Source organism: Furipterus horrens, unplaced genomic scaffold, assembly GCF_987537825.1.
Source record: "Furipterus horrens unplaced genomic scaffold, mFurHor1.1.pri manual_scaffold_10, whole genome shotgun sequence".
Taxonomy (NCBI): domain Eukaryota; kingdom Metazoa; phylum Chordata; class Mammalia; order Chiroptera; family Furipteridae; genus Furipterus; species Furipterus horrens.
In genome coordinates, this window is record NW_028327180.1 from 26,896,723 (window position 1) to 26,916,398 (window position 19,676).

The 19,676-nt window shown below is 35.7% G+C and overlaps 1 protein-coding gene across 1 annotated transcript in view; it reads right to left on the reverse strand.

The window, feature by feature from the left end:
* Positions 1 to 5,271: 5,271 nt before the first annotated feature.
* Positions 5,272 to 19,676, reverse strand: part of GUCY1B1 (guanylate cyclase 1 soluble subunit beta 1) — a 33,362-nt gene continuing 18,957 nt past the window's right edge. Inside the window, exons 5-14 of the mRNA XM_090288814.1 lie at positions 19,397 to 19,594; positions 18,403 to 18,633; positions 16,507 to 16,623; positions 15,415 to 15,548; positions 12,726 to 12,923; positions 9,997 to 10,234; positions 8,928 to 9,068; positions 8,245 to 8,399; positions 7,778 to 7,904; positions 5,272 to 6,436 (exon numbers count right to left, since the gene is read on the reverse strand). Coding sequence (XP_090144940.1) covers positions 6,413 to 6,436; positions 7,778 to 7,904; positions 8,245 to 8,399; positions 8,928 to 9,068; positions 9,997 to 10,234; positions 12,726 to 12,923; positions 15,415 to 15,548; positions 16,507 to 16,623; positions 18,403 to 18,633; positions 19,397 to 19,594 — 1,563 coding nt within the window. The 3' untranslated portion in view covers positions 5,272 to 6,412. The remainder of the gene's footprint in view (positions 6,437 to 7,777; positions 7,905 to 8,244; positions 8,400 to 8,927; positions 9,069 to 9,996; positions 10,235 to 12,725; positions 12,924 to 15,414; positions 15,549 to 16,506; positions 16,624 to 18,402; positions 18,634 to 19,396; positions 19,595 to 19,676) is intronic.

Genomic DNA, 19,676 nt, shown 5'->3' on the forward strand with positions numbered 1-19,676 from the left:
TTTTTCCTCAGTTCAATGCCTCCACTCAACAGCCCCCTTCCATAGTCATTCCCTTCACTGTTGTCTATGTCTGTGGGTCCTTCATGTATGTTCTTTGACTAATCCCTTCACCTTCTTCCAAATAGTGCCCACTTCCCTCCTCCCTTTTTATGGCTGTCAGTCTGTTCCATGATTCTATGCCTCTGGTTCTATTTTGCTCATTAGTGTATTTTGTTCAATAGGTTCCTCTTATAAGTGAGATCATATGGTATTTGTATTTCACTGCCTGGCTTATTTCACTTAGCATAATAGTCTCCAGTTCCAACCATGCTGTTGCAAATGTAGGAATTACTTTTTTCTGCTGCATAGTATTCCATTGCATAAATGTACCAGTTTTTTAATCCACTCACCTACTGATGGGCACTTAAAACAAACAACCTAGGTTTTTAAACTGTAGCCAATTAATACTGTCCTTGTTCTATAAAAGTCTCTTTCTGAGCTTCTGTTGGTAGAATCATTTCCCATATGGTGCTGCCCAGGTATAAAATACACACTGGATTTCAAAGTCTTAGGATAAAATAAAGACTGTAAAATGATTCATTTGTTAATTATTTTAATGTCAATCACATGTTGAAATGGTAGTATTTTTAGATATATTAGATTAAATAAAACATGATTAAAATCAATTTCACCTGTTTTGGTGTAGCTACTAGACATTTGTAAATTTGAAACTTTATGTAATATGAGACTTGCATTTATGTCTGATACTGTATTTCTATTCAACCATGCTGACAGATAAACCATCTTGAAGTTTTCTGAAGAGCCTTAAAAAATATTCTGCTTTTGGAGGAAAACAGTCATCCTAATGCATCAAGGAATTACAACCACCCTATTACCTAATACCCTGTTCCATACTTAAAATTGAGGATATAAAATCATGAACAGATATTTTTCAAAAACATCTTTGCATACACAAACTGCACCCTGCAAAAGATTTTGGACCTCAGACATAACTCCCAAAGTTACTAGCTTGTTTTGACAGACCTCTAGCCTTTCTTGTCAGATTGTAAATTTGAATTCCACATACTTCCTAAGACTGACACTTCCTCAGGTGCTGTCTTAACCTTGCCTCAGTTTCCAGAATATGAACCTCTCCCTCCTTGTGGACCACTCTGCTTCCTCCCAACCAGAGCCCCAATTGCCCAGGACCAAGACAGTCAGTAGCTGTCTTAGCCTGTGTCTTACCTCGAATTTTTTTATTTCTTAGAATTAGCTTTAAAATCCCTCATTCAATCTACTCAGTGTTCCTGGAATATTAAAGGAAGTACAGCTAAGAGTTCAGATCGTCTTTCTAGGTATTCCCAAAAAGGCCAGGCCAAAGTCATAACATCACTGCACTGGAATTTTTACCAAAGAGATAGTGGAATTTTGAAGCAGGAATTAACTTTAGGTAACATCCTGTCCAGCTCCTTTTTTTGCAGATGGAGAAATTGAATCTCAAGAAGGTAAATGACTTGTCAAGACTGTGGGGCTGGTCTTGCAGGAACTGGGTTCAGACCCTTGGCTCTTTGTCCAGTGTTCTTTGTTTCGGTTTGTTTTCTTACTCTATCCTATACTAGTTCCTCTCTCCAATAACGTAGAAGTAACAAGAAAATAACATTTAAATGCATTTTTTATTAGTGCAAACTAAGGGGTTCTCCAATATTCTCCTTGTAAATAAACAGTACTTTCTGATTTGTATTTCATAGCTTTTAACATAAACTAGCTACAACCTAGTTTGCCTACAATAATTCTGTACAAATAGCTTCTATTACAAATTGCCTGTGTTAACCAATTTACATAGCTTCCTACAGATTTTACAGGAAATATCTGGGTGAAATTTTGAATAAGGTACGTGTGAATAAATTTCATGTAACACAAATGGTTATATGAGGTAGAAATAATTATTTGTATTACATTCCTTTGAACCTAGGCTGGTGGAAGAAATGAAGTCAAGGTTGCATACAGGAAGTTCAATCGATTGGGAACCAAGAAGGTGAAATGCACGTCTATGAGACATCCTGTGTCCTTCACTGTTCTTTTGCAGACTGGCATTCTAAGCAACATTCTCTGCTGCCCTCCAGAGGTTCTAAGAGCCATTGGTGAGGGTGGCAAAAAGAGAAACATACTTAGGGGTAAGTAGCTAAGTAATTATTTTCCCCTCTCTAAGAATTCTGCACCCACTTACAATGCACCCTCAAAACAATGCGCCACAAAACAATTCTCAGGAATTGTGTCCTACAATTCAACTCAATTCTGACACTATCTTCTAGGGCAGTGATTTTCAACCTTTTTTCATCTTATGACACGCATTAACTAAATACTAAAATTCTGCAGCCCACCAAAAATATACTTTTTGCCAATCTGACAAAAAAAAAAAAGATATAATTTCAATTCACGCACACCGAACAACTATTGTTGTGTTGGCTGTTGTAATTTTTTTTAACTTGACAATCTAAGGGAAAAGAGGTCAGTGCCCCTGACTAAATAGTCAGGTATTGTATGTCTTAAAAACTCTTGTGGCACACCAGTAGAAAATCACTCTTCTAGGAGATAGTATCGGATTCCACAGGTTAGGAGCTCAGTCCTACAAGAGTGCCCGCACCTCAGAAGCAATTGGAAATCCAGGTCACCACCTGTGCTTCTGATCTACTAGCTGTAGATACAAGATTCCCGCAACCCCTGATCTGGGTTGGATTCACGTGCTAGAATGGCACACAAACTCAGAAATAGTTTCCTTCCTTAAAAAGAAATAACTCAGGAAGAGCCAGATGGGAGAGAGAGATGGGGCACGGTACGGGGACAGGGCGCAGAGCTTCTGTACCCTCTCCAGGTGCCACTCTCTGCATCTTCACACATACACCAATCTGAAAGCTCTCCAAACTGCTCTAGTCAGGGTTTTTATGAATGTATCGTTACATAGATATAATTGGTCAGATCACTGGCCGTCAGTAATGATCTGAAACTCCAGCTTCTCTCCCCTCCCTGGAGGTTGGAGGGTCTAAAAATTCCAACCCTCTCAACCCAGGCTGGTCCACTGGAAACAAGCTCCATCCTTAGGTTTATGGTATACAGTATTCCCTCACTCATCCTGGGTATTATGTTTCAGACACCCACCCCCCTGCGAAGTAGGAACCTTACATTTATTCTACACTTAAATCTACGTAACTTTAACAGCATACGTATACAGTACCGCAAAATCTTGCGATATAGTGAAAAATCCACAATAAATAATTGAATATAATATTTTTTAAGACCCGCGATACAGTGAGGCCATGATAAGTGAATCACAATATAGAGTGGGACTACTGTATTCCCAAAGTCATCATCGACATAGCAAAGGAAACTTTGTCATTTTCATCACTTAAGAAATTCCAGAAACTTGTGCCAGAAACTGGGAGAAAGGAAGATCAAACATATTGTAACTTCTTATTATAAATTACAATAGCACAATACCAAATGTTCAGGATAGGCAAATCCTTAGGGACAGAAAAGAGATTAGTGGGTGTCAGGGGCTGGGGGAAGCAGTTAATTTGGAGTGACTGCTAATTAGTTATGGGTGTCTTTCTGAGGCAATGCAAATGTTCTGCAATTAGCTGATTGTACAACTTTGTCAGTATACTAAAACCATTAAATTGGACACCTTAAAAGAGAGAATTTTATAATATGTGAATTGTATCCTGAAAAATCTTTCAATCCTGCAGACTACAGAAAGCTAGAAGATAAATATCAGAATACAGTACATTTTTAATAATTATAAAATCTAGGTGTAGGCGTATGTTTATACCCTGTACAATTTCTTTAACATTTCTTTATGTTTTAAAATACTCACCAAAAAAAATGTTTGGGGGAAAAAATTCACATACACAATGAAAAAAATAACAATAATAAGTTTTTTAAAGTCTGCATAAAGTAGTCGTCAGGGGCAGTGAAACAGACTGATTAGTGTTCACTAAATTTAGAAATCAAAAAGATAACATTATGCAAAGCAAACTTGACACACCGAATACATGCTGCACGTGAGGGTTAAACAGGAGATAAACTAGAGACACTGAATACAGGTTATATTGACAAAAGAACGTTCAGCCTAATAAAAAGTCTTACAAGAGTTTATTTGAGCCCAAATGACCACAATTGTTGGGAAGTAAAATCTCAACAAATGAGAAAATGCTCTGGAGAATGACAGTTTCGCAGATTATTTTATACATTAGAATCAAAGGAAGAGACTCAGGAGGGTTACATGAAATTCACTGGTGTTAGATTAAGAGGGTAGGAGAAAGCAAAGCAGAGAAATCTCGGGAATTGGGTAACAAATAAAATGGAGAGACATTGTTTTTACACTGGTGGGTAGAGGATAGTTAATAATTAACATTTACAGCACATGGAGATGGTATTCAGGAAATAAAGTAACAATGAAGAGTTCTGTGACCTCTTGCTCTGGTGAGGTGGGTGTGCCCTAAGGATCTGGAAGAACAGACTACTCTGACATTTCTGAGGTATGTTATCTTAGATGCAAAAAGACAACAGACAGGCTCACCGAAGGTAAAGACTGACCTTTGTCAAAGAAGCTACAGGCCTAGGACATGACTACCTGCCATGGCCCACTTTTAGTTAGGAATTTTTATGTTCAGACCGCCCTATGAGATTTACTTTCTGTCTCTGAGTTTATAAGGCTGCCATGCCTCCCCTGAGCTTGTTAGGTTTGGTCTACAGCCCCTTTCTCCTCCACAGCAACTAAAACAGTTGCAGATCCTTGCTTCCATGGCATTAATTCATATTTAAACTAAACCATCATAAAATCCAACTGGCCTCCCTGTCTCCTTTTATTCTCATCCCACCCTGTCCTCCCTTTCATCTCTCATTCTCTAAGTGGTCTTTCCATCATCTTGAATATGTTTTGTCACTATGAACATCATACATATTTTATTGTTTGTATATGTGTTTTTCTTTCCTAAAAGACTGTGAACACTTCAAGAGCTGATGTCATTGCTTGTGTATCTGTGTATTCCTTCCCCCTCACTCCTTGCCATGTCTAGTCTTGTTTCTGACATTTTGTTGGTTCTAAAGAAAAATAGCATTTGAGACTATGTATATCTAAGAGGAGCCATTAAACTTTATAACAGCAATGAGTCTAAATTAATTTAAAGTTTATAATATGTAAAATCATAAAATGTATTTATAAAAATAGCATTAATAACATGACAAATAACATTTATATCACTTTTGTTAAAGTAAAAACTGTTGAGAGACAAGTGAAAAAAATAATTTATTGCAGATTTTTTTACATATAACATGGAACATTTATACATATATCGATGTGTTGATATGAAATACTAAATTGACAAACATTTTTACACAAAAGTAGTTGCACTATATTTTATAAAGGTAGATATCAATAAATTATCAAGACATTTAAGAACAACAGGCCAATTATTGCAATAGCAATGCATTCTATGTTGCAATCAAACTAAGTTTTCTGAACATGATGCCCTAGATATAATTACATCATTCTAATCTAAGAAAAAGAAGCTCATTTTTGGGAATTAAAGGCTCTGATTCACAGAGTGTCCCAGCTTTATTCTTGGAAGTGGTTTGAGTCCCTAATACGTATCCAAAAGCTAATGTAATAGCTTAATAGGAAACACTGCAGCTTTCTGTAACAGCTGAATGTAGTTAATGAGATCTAATACAAGGGACACAAAACAAATGATAGCATTTTAGAGGAATTATAATTTACCACATGATTTGAATGAGCAACCAAATATTTTAATAACAGAAATGTGTGTTCTATATTTCTTAAGGGAAACTGACATCCTTTAAAATAGTCACTATTTTTTTAGCATAGTAAGTTAATTTTTATTTTGGTAGTCTGAAAATAAATCACATTTTTTCCCCCTAAAACTTACAATTCACTCCTTTAGAAAATGATTTCTATAGTGATATACACCAACATGATATAAAGTTTGTTATATATTATAGTCATTAAAATATACATGTACATATATATGGAGTGCGAAACAGATTTGGGACACCATGGTCTGTATATACAAGGCCAAACTGTTAATTTCATTTAATTAAATTCAACAAATAATTATTGGGTGCCTACTACTTACCAATTACCATGTTTAGTAATGCTTGTAGTAGATTTTAAAACACATGAAGCACATATCATCCACATCTAAAGCTGAACTTTAGATAATATATTAAACCTTGAAAAGAATCAAAAGCAGGGCTACAGTGGAATAATGAATAAAGATATACCTAGGAGAAAGGCCTGGGATAATTGAGAAAGACAAAGCAAGAATCTGTGTCCGTAGGTAATAACTGCTCTACACTTGCCATGTGTTAGAGGGTTACTGAAGCTGATCGCAGTCTTCCTCTCGCAGTCCAAGATTCAGTTATCATCTTGCCTTGTTTCCTTAGAAAAGTAAGAAAGAGGTGATATAATAAAGCTTATAGTACCCTGGAAAAATTGTTTTCTATAAAAGTGTGGTCTACATTCACAGCTACGGTTTTTCAAAGGCATTGCCACCATAACTCTGGGTGAAAAAGGGCCACTCAACTACAATGACCAACACTTGAGGTATAGTTTAACTTATCAGAAAACATCAGTAAGCATATCAACCCTGTAAGTAGATTAGTTAAAGTGAAAACAGAGGAAAGATAAAAATAAATATTTTAAAACTTGCCATTCCATTCCTGTTAGGACTTGTGACACTCTAAAAGCATTTTTAAGGAATGTATACCTATAAGGAAAGAAATGTAATCAAGTAGTCTCACGCCCTCTAAAGAACCAATACATCAATAGGGGAACAAGGTGTCAAATAGTTTCTGACGCGGCACACTGCGAGTGGGAAAAGGGGGGGCCTGACCTCCGTGCGTACCGCCCACGGGCAGCCACAGGATTCCCATTTGGAGGCCAGTGTTGGAAGATCCACTCTAGCACATGGGTTCTGGCTAGAGTACAATCACAGTCCTACCGTGAACCCAAAGCTTCCCTACAAAATCATTTATAATAGATTCTGGAAAATTATAAATCACTCTTCTCTCTGGGAAAAATGCACAAGGGACCAGGATTTCCAAAGATCCTCGAACAACTACAGTGATCCCTCTCTTATCGCGTGTATTACGCTCTAGACCCGCCCCCCGCGATAGGTGAAAATCTACAAAGTAGGAACCTTACATTTATTTTAGCGTTTACTGTACTGTACTGCAAAATCCCACGATATAGCCAAAAATCCGCGATAATTAAATATAATATTTTTAAAAATCTGCAATACAGTGAGGCCACGCTAAGTGAACCGTGATATAGTGAGGGACTACTGTATACTTGGAGATAGCTTGGCCCTTAGAAAGGTCTGAAATGTCATGGTTAAGAAACTCTGACAGTACTCTCACAAGAGCTTGGGGAGCTGAGGGAACAAGGCCAGGGAGGGGGGTTCCCTTCATAGCCCTCTCACCTCAGTTATGTTTGAGCCAGATTTCAGAAGAAGGACAAAAGAACAGGTCTTCCCATCTAGTGCTTTTGGTTTTAATTTCAAAAGCCGGCAACCAAAAGTATCCCCTAAGAAGTATTTATTGCTCTAACTGGCTCATTAATGGTGCAATATTTCTGTTGCTTTACTTGAAAGTTCATTTCTAAAAGCAATAATTCTTTTCAAATAAAACATATTTTCAGTGATTATGATTCAGCTTCCCATATTTAGAAACTGTCTTGGGGGAAAAAAAAAAAAAAAAAAGAGGCTCTGATTAGTCATACCTCTGTTCCTGTATTTTTTCTTGATAGAAACCAAACTTGCATTGGTTCTTTTTTGCCCTTCATGGACACTGGGCCTCTGTGTTCCAGGTGGAACTGTGCATCTGAATTTTCTGGTGTCATAAGACATCTGAAAGACAGGACAGGGTGTAGAGAAAGAATTATGGAAAATGGTTGCATGGAGAAAGCGCCATGTACCAAAGTTAGAAACAGAGACAGAGCAAGAGCAGTCACAAAAGTTGTACTTAACTCAAGATACTAGGAACAATGATCATATCAGGAATTTCTAAGAGGTCATGAAATGATTTAAAGTGGAAATAATGACACAATCCTCTCAAATACAAAATAAAACAATCCCGAGAGTGATGGTGACAAGGACTGAAAGGAAACAAAATCACCTGGAGAGTTAAACCACCTGCAAGCAGATATTTTCCTTTCAAATCTGTAAATACAAAGGCATGTTCTCTTACCTGTAAGTATATTCAGACACATTTATTTTTCCTTTTTCTCCAGTGGTTTCTGTTCTGCTTGTGAGGTTGACAGTATTTCCAAAAAGACAATAACGAGGCATCCTCTGTCCTATGACACCTGTGACTACCTCTCCGGTGTGTATGCCTATTGTTATCTGTAGAAATCAAAACTTTGCCTCAATAACTTCAATAATTAACACACTAATATTTGCTTATTTTATATTAAAGAATAATGTAAAATCATTGTACAAAAATCATAAGAATTCCCTAGGAAAACTCCAGATGTATTACAGACAAAATCAAAACCCTCACGAAAATCTGTTTTCCATTCCTTTTCTAAAGTCTAAAGATTCCAAAGATGTGAATCTGACAACTTACATGAGACACAGGAAAGAGAATTAAAAACCAAAAACAAACAAAAAAAGAACTAAAACCAGAAGGGACAGAAGGTTTTATATCATTGTCATGACTTCCAATACATGGGACAGACAGTAATTTCAGATAGGTGAAGAGATTTGCCATCTCTAGGAAAGAATGTAATACAATGGGATCTTTAAAATATTTCAGTCTGTTGTGAAGATGCCCTTCCTTGTACATAATTAATGATTGCCTGGTCAAGAATGTGAATCAGCTGTCTACAGAGGTCTACTACTACTATTTTAATATCTATTTTATTTACTAACCTGAACAGATTCACCATCTACTTGAACCTGGCCAGCAATTTCCATCATGTCCAAGGCCAGGTGGCAAATAGACCGTGCGTGGTGGATGCAGGGCTCTGGTAAGCCACTCACTGTCATGTACTTATCACCAACAGTCTCCACCTAATGTAGCACATATCATTAGGTATTGATTGGTTAGAAAAAAACATAACCACTTTATTTGCTCCCCCTATACAAAAAATATTTGTCCAAGGCTATCAGTAACTTTAAACTTTTCTCCAACAACACAAAACTTGGTAATTATTTGAAATTTACACACATGGCATTTAAGGTCTTTAATTCTAGGAAGGTGTAGATTCAGCATTATTTTTCCACTTGTAAATTCTGGTTTCTCACCTCAGATACCCTTATAATTCAGTAGAACAATGTATTGTCTTATTTTCCTCTAAAACAGTGATGGTTTGATGGCACAAGACCTGAAATTCAATGATTTATCATGATCACTAACTATTTATTTTTATGATGTGCTCATCGAGTGTTACAGTGTACCCAGAAAACAACTATAAAGTGAATAGTTCTTGTGGCACTTATATTACCCCAGATGCCTGGGGATAATGTAGTTAACATTCTTTCCTTTATGAAGTGATATTCCACTGACTTAATTTTTCCGCTATTACAGTTGTTTGTCACTGAAACCCAAGGGCAGAAATGCATTATGCATGTTTATCTTCTCATGCTCTGTGACTTCTTTACCGTACAAAGCACTTATACTTTTCAGTAAAAATGTCTCTTATAGATCACTAAAGTGAATGCCGTGCTTATACTATGTATGATAAACTTGCACAGATTTCTTAAAGTAAATGAAGAGAAAAGCTGCTGAAAATTTCACTTTAACTAGGGAATCAACTGCTCCATTCATTTTGGTTACAAGAAAGAGAACATGTTGTAAGAAGAGGTGATTATTTAAGACAATAAGTACTGACTACATGGAGGCTTACTGTGTACCAAGGCCACAGTTAGAGAACCGCCTGCAGAGCCTCTGCAGGACACGATCTGAACAGCACTGCGTTACAATACAGTCAGGACTTGCCTTATACACAAATGGATTTTTCCTGGAGTCGGTCAGTGTGTCAAATCTGGTGTAGAGGTCATTGAGAAGGTTGACAATCTTCATGGCCCCTTCCCCAGAGGCATGTTTGCTACAGAAAGCATTGAAGCCCACAATGCCACTGAAGAGGATTGTCACGTTGTCATATCTTTTAGCAGGCACGGGACGCTTGTGTCTCAGCTCATTGGCAACAGATGGAGGAAGGACAGAGTATAGCAAACTGTTTAGCGGGATTAGAAAACAGCCATGGTAAGAAATGCTGGGAATAGGTTTTGTGCTGCTACAGGCCATTTCATGGAACGTCAATGTCATTCACTGTAAAGGCCTGGATTCTTATAGGACAATCTCTAAAACTGGTATCAAATGTTAACCACATTTATAAATAAAAACAAAATGTCCCCAAGGCCAAACCAAATCAAAATCAGCCAAACAAACACTAGACAAAACAAAGAAAAGTCAAAGTTTTCATCTGTAGTCCTGTATTCTGACCCTGCTATTATGATATTCAGTACAGAAGTTGTCATTACCACATTGGAACACTATATAAATAGCACACTTATATCTTTGGAATAAGAAACTGATCTCAATTGCTATAAAGTAATACAATATTCCCTCATTTATAGCGGGTATTACGTTCCAGATCCCCCTGCAAAGTAGGAACCTTACATTTATTCTACACTCTTAAAACTACGTAACTTTAACAACATATGTATACAGTACCGCAAAATCCTGTGATATAGCAAAAAATCCACGACAAATAATTAAATATACTATTTTTAAAAATCCCGTGATACAGTGAGGCTGCAATAAGTGAACCGCAATATAGAGAGGGACTACCGTATTGAAAGAAACAGATTTCTTTCCAATCTTATTCATGCCTCACTCTCCTGAGGAAAAACTGGTAAGACAGGTGGCCCTTGGTCTAGACAAGAAAAGATTTTGTTTCTATAGTCAATACTGAGACCACTACAATGGCATGAGGGACCATATGATAAACACAACAGAAGGTTGATTGCCGATGGATTTACAAGGACAGAAGCAGAAACCAGGGAGACACTGGGGCTCTCAGAATGAAGGCTCAGAGGAAAGAATAAAGCCTCCCCCTTTCTCTTCTCTGTAGTCAGAGGACAGACTGTGCTAAATTTAATGTACAACATGGAGATGAGCTCTTGTTATTTCTCCTAGCTTTAGTGGGATTTCCCTAGTCTTTCATTTTTAACTTTCAAACAGAGAAAATTTTATAAAATATTTTAAAGCTGTATTTGTAGATTAAATGTGAACAGAAGAACTACTTGGCTTAAAAAAAGAATAGTAAAGGGTTTATAATTAAATCACCTTGAGAAACAAAAGTCTACCAAAAATAAAAATAAAAACCTAAACCTAGGTGGTTTTTTAATATAACAGCCAGAGCAGGATACTAAGTCAAACTTACAAACCCATATGACTTTGAAGTTTAGTCCTTAGGATTATTTTACCAGCTCCACAAAATGTGATATTTTTCATGGATAAAGTTATATCACACAAATAAAATGTACAGTTTGGGTTGTTTTTCAAGCAGTGGAAGGAATTTGAGCTGCCTGTCCCACCTACTTTCTGAAATTTTCAAAATATGTGAATAAATAAAGGGGTTCAATAGAATTGTGAGAAAGTTAAGTGATCTCAAAAAAATTAAACACAGCTTTCACCTTCATATACAAAGGCCAAGATAGTGCACGAAGAAGCTATGGATAAAGACAGGCATTACATGGCATTCTCTATTCCATCTACACTATCAATAATAGTTAACTGATGTGTTTATGTGTGGGCGCAGCATCCATCCTTGGGCAACTACACATGCGTCATTGTGAGAAAAGTATGGAAAGTCATGTTGTTACCAAGATTCTGGGTGTTTAAGCAGAGTGGACTAGTTCTTATGGAAGTACGACAGATCAGTTCAATTCTCCAGCAAAATACCCTCCTATTATATGCATATAAATGTTAAAATTGAACATGTAAAGCCCTGTGTAACATGTCTTCTGAACATCAGTGGTGTAATGCTTTTGATTAATATAGCAAGCAAGTCCAAGTAGTATGCATGATGTATATTTGTTTAAATGAATTACTTGAAAATGAACTCTTACTTTAATGTTATTTGCCCAATATTTCCTAATTTAATCTACCATTCATAGAACATAATAATGGCTTTATACTTCAATTTTTTTTGCTAGTGTTTGTCTTCACAGATGTGATTGTTGTCATTACAGATGACATTACAATCTGTCAGATTCATATTAGCCAAATTCTAAAATAACTCAGTCCATGAAAAGAAATCTTTTCAAATATAATGACCAACTCTAAATTCAGCACTGAGTGTAACCCTCAGAACTTAGCCAGCCTCTGGCACATAGAGGATGCTCCGAGCATATTTATTCTATAAAGGAAAGAATGGATAGTTGGATTTTAAGCATTTGAATTATTCTGAAGATTTTCAGAGAGATGTATTGGCATTTATTCTTTCAAAATAGAAGACATATTCCCACCACCATTAAGATCGATTTATTTCTGTATGCATAATTTCATTGTGAGTGATGTGGAAGAGCTAATCTACTACTCCAGAGCTGCAATGGCCCCCATGCCTTTTTAGTCTGATTATTAATCTTTACTGTAGTAGAGTCACAGTAGATGATGCCTAACAGTCATGCCCTTCTTCAACCACAATGTTACCGACTTACGTGTCTGTCTTTTTCTTTTCATCTTCTAGGGCTCTTAACGTGAGCTGCAGCCTGTCTGTCAGGATTTCCAGCTCCTGGGTTAGTTTGTATTCCTCTCTGAATTGTTCTCCCAAAAGAACAAGATCACGTGTGGCATCGTGCAGAGGGATGTCACTCAGATACAGACCTCTCCTTGTTAAATCGTCCAGGTTCATCACACTGTCATCCAGAGAAATGAGGCAAAGTCATTCCAACTCCTCACATAACAATACCAACCGTGATTACTGTCAGTCAAATACCATCCTGCCATCTCCTAGCATTCTAACGCTGCTCAGGCTGCAGAAGAAAAATACTGGAGATTCATACAAAGAATATGACTTCATTCTTCTGGAGATTTCAAAATCTACCAAAGAACAGTGAACTTAAAATTCATTTTGTCCAAATCGCACTTTTTGATGCTATCAGCCTACACTGAAAGATAATGTAGAAAACTGCCTTATGAAACCTGCTCAGATATTTAGCACAAGGCTGCAATTTATTATCACATTTTTCTTGTTAACAAGAGATGAAAAAACAATTTATCTTTACTCACTTTAACAGGGATATTTGTGCTTCCTTTGAGAAACTAGTTCATTTATTCCTTAGGGATCCTGTGACTCTTGTAACTGGTTGCTTTTCCATTTTAGACACGATGATTAAAAGTTTACAACTGGACTTAGGACCCATCTTCAAAAGTATTTTATATATTTATGACTTTCTGACATGTAGTTTATATGCTACTCTTACTTCTAATTCTAATTTCTCCTACTTTTATTTTCTTTGACTAATTTTCTCATTCATTTGTAATAGCATTTAAACTTGCATCTTTGCAACTTGTTATTTTTACAATATTTATTGATTCAGTGAAGATCTGATAAGTGAAAAGTAGCTTTTAAAAAACTTAATCTTTGGTTTTAATGTCTTAAAGTTATATAATTTGTTTGAATTCTTTAAATGCAAAATAATTCTGGGCATTCACAATAATAATTTCTCTAAAATGACATAATTGAGTAGAGATTTTACTGAAGAATTTTGGATTACTAAAATGTCTCCCTATAATAGTCTCAGCAGAAATATCCATAAATCAAAGCAAAAATTAGCATGCCAATATAAAAACAAAAAATGATCAAATAGTTTACTACTGAAGCACATTATCTTTTTAGATTTTGTTAAAATGGATATGTCAGTTAAAGCTCACTTGCAGAAATAGACCTTCTGGAAAGAGGCCAAATCATCTGCTAAAAGGTATAAAACATCTGCCTGTGAGCAGAGGAAAAGAAGATTATAAACTTAAAATTAAAAACAATAGTTACAAATGCTCAGATTGAGCTGGAAAACTTAATCAAATTATGTCTTTTTTTTAATTGTTTATTTTAATAAACTATAAATATTTTTGTCTACATTTAATCTAACCATCTTGAAATTTTTTATTTTAGAAGTAAAACTGCTGATAGTCAACTTCTATTTTAATTCAATGTGTGTATAAATCTTTCTATACATGCGAACTGGTACCACACAACAGCCTGCAAATGTGTCACTCTGTGACCAATTTCTGCATGTGGTAATTAACAAATACACTCCAAATTTTCTGCTTCTGTTTCCAAAGAAACCTTTATCACCATGGGTAGAAATTGTCCTTATTGAGAAACTCTCATTCTTCTGAAGCTCTACTTTGGAAGAGGCAGAAATAAAAAACATTATTGAGAGCATATAAATGTATAATTAGACAAATGTAGGTTATTAATTTAAAAATATAAAGAGTTTATATTCCTTAGTTTTGTCTCTTTTACTTTCATGGTATATATTTTCAGGGGAAAAAATCATCATTAGTCTTACATAGTCTTTAATATTATATTAATATGTTAAAAGAAGGTGTTATAAAGTCCATTAGAATTTTTGGAAATTTTGGCAGTATCTTTAAATGAAAAATGATCATGGTGGACTTAAAATAAATTTTTTTAGCTAGTGACCCACCAAAATATGTATACCTTTAGGTTATAGAAAGGTATAAATACACAAAATATCACATTACAACAAGTTCCACAATTCTTTTTCTATTGTTCTAAAGCAAATTTGGATTTGTTATTGTATTCTGAATTCCCATGCACATTTTAGTAAAATACTTTATTGAATTGGGAAAACACCAACCTACAGTTTTACTTCTCTCTGATGTTTATTGCAAATAACATCAATTTCAACTTAATAAATAATATAGTTTCAGTAGTGTATCCTGATTAAAGTATCTAGCTAGATATTTTAAATATAAAATACTTCAAACCCAAAAGCAATTTTAAAAGCATTCTTGGTACCAAATATAAAAATCATTTATGCCATCATATTAGACACTTTCAGAATTACTTTTCTGCATGATGCCTCTTGGAAAAGTACAAAGCTATAGAATTAGCTAAATGCAAATTAGCTATAAGATGATCTAATGGCATAAACCCTAAGCAAATTGTTTAAGGCATGGCAAATAAAATAGAATACATCATTTCTTCTGAGTTTATTACAAATGTTAAGTGATATTATCTTTGTTACAGAGGTATACTATGAGTTGTAAAATTGAATTATACTTCAGAATATGTAGGCATGATGAATAAATGTTATTAAATTCTTTTGTTAGTTAAAGATGGGTACTTATATTCATTATAATTTATCTAAAATTTATTACCTTGGTGAACACAGGAAAAGTATGCTATCTGCTTCTGGTAAGTAGATCATTTGACCTTTAAGGCGTAAGCAGCTGATCTCAGTCCCAGTCAGTTCATCCTCACATTCTAATTTCTCTACATCCAGCAACCCCTCCTTGAAAAGGCAAGACATAACCATTAACTAGAGCTTTTCTCCCTACCTAACAATTCATCACCAAAAAGCACACACAGACTTCATTTCCCACCAAAACACAAAGGAGAAGTGCACCAATTAGAAGAGAGGAGGACATTTCAGTAGAGTTCTGCCAGGGCATAACCACAGCGGTTCTCTTACAAACACTGCAAACAAGTGAATTGGCTACCTCTTCAAACACAGAAAGACTGTAGCTGTGCTACTGTTCACATACTTATTTAAAGCTTCTATGATTATTTCTGATCTTCCTGTATGGTTGCAACATATACCACCAGGTCTTACCAAAGAATAAACCAAGCCTCTCCATTCCCCAGCCCTGCATTCACAGAGCAACTGGGAATAGTTCCAAATACAAAAAGTATGTGTACATGGGACTTTGCGGGGTGCTGCAGGAAGACTGAAGTGGGCACTCTATGACATCTTTGCTCTACCGATCCAAAGACAGAAACTGTGAGAGCTGAGGACTACCTAAATTATCAACCGAATTAATATTTTATCACTCTTTTTTCCCCACAAAAAATGGAACCAAGAATAAGAGCACTTTAAGGAAGTGGATGAAGTTTTTAAATAAAAAACAAAAAAAAATCTTTATTAGTTTTTCTGATTTCTGAAGTAGGACATTGTAGCTACATGGGGAGTAAAAGATGTTGGTTTAATATGTGAAACGGGGTTGACCCAGCAAGGCATTCTCAACACTTACTTTTGTTCATTCTGATCAGATGACAGAGTCCCAATTATTCTCAGGAAAACCAAAAATCAATAACATTTTGAAATAAGACTCCATCTGAGGTTTGCTGTTGATTTCACTATACATTCTTTATCTCCTACAATGACAAAGTAGCTACCTCTCCCTCTGGAACAGTAGTAGTATGAAGTGTTCATCTTACATAATAAGACAATATCTTAATATTTTAATTACCTTGCTTCTCAATACAAAAACTGTATTGATGTGTGAAAGGATTCCATGAAAACTAATGTCAATATGAGGACGGACGAGGGAGAAGACAGACAAAAGGTTGCAATTGCCAGGCTGGAGCTAAAACATAGATAAAAAGGAAAGAACACTTAATTATTTAAAACAATTTTTATTTGATATTAGATTAAACCAGCTCAATTATATATAAGTACAGAAACACATTGGTAAAGTTACCTCAACTATGGACTCATATCTTGACCTATGCAACTTGGTGATTAAATGGACATCAAATAGTTTCATGAACCAAAACCTAATATGGATTCAGATGACTAGTATTCAAATAATAGGCTAATAGAAATAAAAAAAGCATTTTCAAAGAAGAAAAAAATGGAAATTTATCTTTTAAAATGTATCATGAGGTGTTAAATGCCAATGGCTTAAAATGAAGTTTAAATGTCAAGACTACCAGCAAACAGTTTACCAAGAGATGGTAATAATTATAATAATAATAATAATAATAATAATAATAATAACAGTTATTGATTGCTCATAATAGACAGTAGCTAAACTAAATGTTCTTCTTTTGCTCTCTATTTTCACGTTACAACAAAGGGAAAATTGGTGCAGAAAAGCCAAGTAATACACTTCAGATCATACAATGAGGGAAAGGCAGAACCAGCAGAAGAACCCAGGTGAGGCTGTCCTGCCTCCAACACCCCGGCTCAGTTGGAATCTCTGTCCTGCAGAAGTTTCATGACCACAGCAGAACAGATTTATCCAGGACACCGTATTTTGTCTGAAGGGATGGGAGGTGGCTAATCTCTCTAGGGGAGAAGAGCCCAGAACTTCCATCTCCTGTGCCCTTTATTGAGGAGGGGGTTCAGGAGATACAAGGTCGAGACTTATGAATCATCAATATGCTTTCAGGTGCTTGGTTACAATTAACACTGATTACAAATATCAATGTAAAGAACACAGCGACCAGTCTGTGTCAGGGTCTGCTAAATATCCCAATGCCATGCTGACATTAGGTACAAGGCTTCCTACATTTTTAGCTACAGATTGTTTATAGTTAACTAAGAGATAAGAAAAGTGGAGCAAGCTCTAAAGCATAATATGCATCATTTAAATCCAATTCCTGTTCCTCTGAGTGGCTTTCGGTCCTGTTGGTCTCACAGCCTTCCAGTTTTCCATTGAGACTTAAAAGCCTCCCTGGGGACAGGGAGGAGGGGCGGGGACTTGGCTCATGGCTTGGGCTACAATTCCCAAAATCACAAGAAGTGGTTCCCCACATCCAGGCTTCCAGATTTATAGGTTTATGCCTCATCTCACTTAGGCTAATCCTGAATTATCAAGCCTTTAATTACAAGCAAAAAAGTATCTCTAGATACATGTCCTGTACAACTTCAAGAGCTGGTAGAGTAGAAAGGAAAGATTTTACAAATGGATCAGAATAATGCAAACCAAATGTAGATTTGCATCATTGTCCCAACTGTTATCCTTTGATGCTTTTTCTACTAACTCCTGTGATAATAATCTCTATTGTTTTTACTCTTTAATGGCTTTAAAATTATTTTCTTTTCCCTGAAAATGTCAAAGGTTGATTCCAGAAGCTATTTTCAGATAACAGATATCCAATGAATATGAATTCAATGAATAAAATAGGTGAAAGTTGATTGTTACTAGAAAGTTACCCATTTTCTCATTTTATAAGGGTATAGCATTCCCACTTTTTATGAAAAAAATACCTGTTGTAGGAAAAGTAGCATTATGCTTAAATACACTAGCTCACATCACCTAATACATAGTAAAAAGGTTAAATAAATGAATGATCACATATAATAATAGTGCCTTTATGGCCTTTTGTTTCAGGCCCCAAGAAAGTGTGATGTTATTTACCTGGGGAAGCACTCTGTATATGGCATTGCCACACTGAGTGACCACTAGGTTCCGGTCAAATATTATGTGAAAAGGAAAAGCTTTGCAGAAGGTATAGGGGCTGATGCGTGATTCCTGGGTGCCATTTTCTTCATATCTGTCAAGATCTTCATAAAAATCCTCTTCTTTAGATTCTTTTTCTTCGATTAAAAATTGAGTATGATCACATTCTTCATTTCTTTGCTGAATAACCTGGATGTCAAAAGGGTAAATGGTGCAAATTGTATGCATTTCAACTTACTTAAAGTAACCTAAATACCTAAGAAACTGGTTTTGAACATTGCATTTAGGGGGCTAATATTAAAATTTTAATATATGCAAATATTACACATGCCTAAAATAGAAAACAATTGTTGTATTAATACCTTGAAATTATCTCTTAAAATTAGTGGTCTGTATTAGTAATAGCAACACATTCTAAAGTTTAAGACCTGGCTTCTTTCAGCAAGTAATCTAATCTTTTTTAAAGCAAAACTTTTAGGTTACAATATGAGATATCCCAATGATATTTTAGGACCAGACAAAATTCACAATGAGACAATAAACAGTAAAATAATATCTAATTTTATATTATAGAATTTGACTGTCCATTTTATGGACTTTTTTGTTATTGTTGTTTTTGTTTTTGTATTCTGAAGGACACAGCTTAGCCAGTCACATATCCTCCTCCTTTCCAGCCAGTGTGTACTCACAGAGAATGCAAACTAAACTTCACATGACCTTAAGTAATCTATAAAAAGAAAAATGTGCTGCCACAAGGAAAAAAGTAGCCTGTATTCCTTTATAGCCTTGCATCCCAAGGCCAAATGCACAAGATTTCTGTAGTTGCCACTGTTACGGTGCGTATATGCCTCTAGTGAGGCCTACTAGCTGCAATAATTAAAGGTAAATTCACCGAGTATCATTTTTAATTTTCTATTGTTTAGAAGTGTCTCCATTACTGATCATTAATTACCTTCATGTCAATTTCAGTGCCATGTATTTGTTGAGCTACTGTTTTAATGATCCCAATGACAATATCCTGAAGTCCTTCTCTCTCCGAGTAGTAGTGCAGAATGAGTCCTTTGCCCTTCTCGGCATCAGTGCACCTAAAGGAAGGTGCGCGCATACCTGGGTAGATAGTAGCCAGGTGGTCATGCAGAGCATCAAGGTTCTGCAATAAAGAGGAAACGATGAGGAATAATGCTTCCACGGTGGCAGCTGACTTCCAGAAAGCAAGATAAAGACAGAAGGCT